Source organism: Notolepis coatsorum, assembly GCF_963971535.1.
Source record: "Notolepis coatsorum genome assembly, chromosome: 7".
In the NCBI taxonomy this organism is placed as follows: Eukaryota; Metazoa; Chordata; class Actinopteri; order Aulopiformes; family Paralepididae; genus Notolepis; species Notolepis coatsorum.
The window spans coordinates 19,022,019-19,024,290 of NC_140171.1; the positions used below are offsets into that span (position 1 = coordinate 19,022,019).

General features: G+C 42.6%; 1 protein-coding gene across 1 annotated transcript in view; it reads left to right on the forward strand.

Moving 5' to 3' along the window:
- b3gntl1 (UDP-GlcNAc:betaGal beta-1,3-N-acetylglucosaminyltransferase-like 1) overlaps positions 1-1,766 on the forward strand; it is a 22,179-nt gene extending 20,413 nt beyond the window's left edge. The window contains exon 8 of the mRNA XM_084318206.1: positions 930-1,766. Coding sequence (XP_084174332.1) covers positions 930-1,010 — 81 coding nt within the window. The 3' untranslated portion in view covers positions 1,011-1,766. The remainder of the gene's footprint in view (positions 1-929) is intronic.
- The last annotated feature ends 506 nt before the right edge of the window (positions 1,767-2,272 follow it).

Genomic DNA, 2,272 nt, shown 5'->3' on the forward strand with positions numbered 1-2,272 from the left:
TAGATTTCATTCTTGGTTCTTCCTGCACGCCTGGTAATACTAAATCCAAATTGAACTCTGGCATTGGAAAGAGTAGATTTGCCTGATCCATAGATGTGCAAGTTGGCTATAATAAGGTAATTTATAGGCCTGCTATTCTATATTCTATAATAATATTTGTGTCCGGGTGGCAGAATTCAGTACTGTATCTACAAAACCTTCTGTTTAATCATCTTCCCTTTATTAATGTCCTTATATTTTATGTACACCTGATCTCAAGAAGGTGCTGAACGGGCTCAGTGACAGGTTTTCATGCCCGGTCATTTTTAGCATGGTGTTATTCACTGTCAAAGATGCAAAGAAAAATCATAATTTATATTCTCCTTTGTTTCATCACAATTTACTCAAGCCTAGTAACAGACACAATATTTCTGACACGTAGCGTCAGAGACATCACCGGTATCATTCGTTTCCATAAACTCAATGAGTCGAGATCTCATTGTTTTTGTCTACCTAAATGTTTACTGGTTACTGTGAGCGATTTGTAGTGCCAAATTTCCCTCGGGATGAATAAAGTATTTCTATTCTGTTCTATCTCATTTGATCCCGAAATGCTTTCTCCGACAGCAAAGAAGGGTTGAAGCGCCAGCTATAGCGCGTCTGTGCCAGTGCCAGCTTTACCAACACCGGGGTGTTGCTCCCTCAAGTGTGCTTCGGAACCAAACGAGATTGGTAGTGAGAAAGCTGGCCAGCGGGGGAGTGGGACTATCGTTCTCGGGAACAGAACGGAACGGATGCAACCGTTCCTATTGTGAAAACACCCGAATAGTCTTAAAGGATACAATTCACCTGGTTACCCCACGGTGGTGGTGGTTGATTATAGCGTGTTGAAGAGAGTGGTATTCATTCATTGATGATGATGGTGATGATATATCATTGTGTCTATACAGGACATGACGGCAGGCGTGCTGGAAGAGAACCTGAACTCCCTCCAGCTGACAGAAGGAGTAGACTACTACCACTTCAACTGAGTACCTAAGACAAAGAACCATAATCCCGTATTTAGGTTTTCAGAGGAACAAGTTGTCACTCAGACTTAATTATCTAAAGATGGTATGTCAAGAGTGTTGTGTTCACTCACAGTAGAGGCTGAGTAGTTTCTTGTTATATATCAAATTCACGCTCCCAAGTGATATGGAGTGACTTTGCAACTGCAACTACATGCGCCGTCCAAAGAAGATTTCGAAAACAGAGTTAAACGGTTCTTCAGTGCCAGGATTCAACTGACCAAACCATGGAAACAATCATGGAAAGAACAGGAGGAGCAGAAAGGTCATGATATGGGCGCCTCGGTTACGGAAGTATTTTGATTCATTTGCATTAATTTACAGTGCGCACATTTCGGTTCCACACATTCGATCGGTCTTGACAGAGAAAGTCGCATGGTGTGTTGGTTCTCATCCCCCATTGGAACTTTTAAGATGTTAATAAGAATTCTAAAATGTTTTTTTGTTTTCAAAAATGCAATTAGGCTGTGATCAGATTGGACGCATTTTTCTTGCGCTCAAACGCGAGGTGCAGCGATGTACATAGGGAATCGAAAGTGCATGAGCGATACCACTGATTACCGTTGCTACCTCAGCTAACGTGTTACATCCAATGTGATCACAGTCTCACATGTCATTTTAACTCTTTGTATCACTTGGTGAATCATGACCCATAGACCGCTTGGTGACATAGACCACAGACCGCCTGTGATGACATCTGTATACTATGTGGTCAATAAAAGAAGCTTTTACAGATTAAAGAAAGCAGGAGAGGGTTTGTGTGTCCTCTTTTAGTGTTCCCTCACTATGTAGCCTAAACGGAACACATGTCCACCAGTTGAACCAACCTCCCAGAAGAAAAGAGAGAGGTTGGGAGGTTAGAAGGTGAGAAGGTTGCTACGAACGCTGGTCGCCATCTTTGGAGGGTCAAGGGTTGAGGTTTCACCCATGACGGTTGTGTGATTTTCTTTTCCAAAATGTCTTCCCCCCCCCCCAAAAGAATTTGCCCTTCAACACACTGGATTGATCCTCTACAAATGGCGGCTTTGCCCCAGAAGATTCACGTCAGCTTCCCGATAGATAGATGGGAGATGCTCTGTGAAGTGCAGGGAGCTATCGGGTCAGATCATGTAAATACTAGGGGTGGGGGGAAAATTCATACAGCAATATATCGCAATATTGTGTGTGCCGATATTACATCGATACAGTGACAAATAATTATGTTGTTGTTTTTTGGCACAATCCCA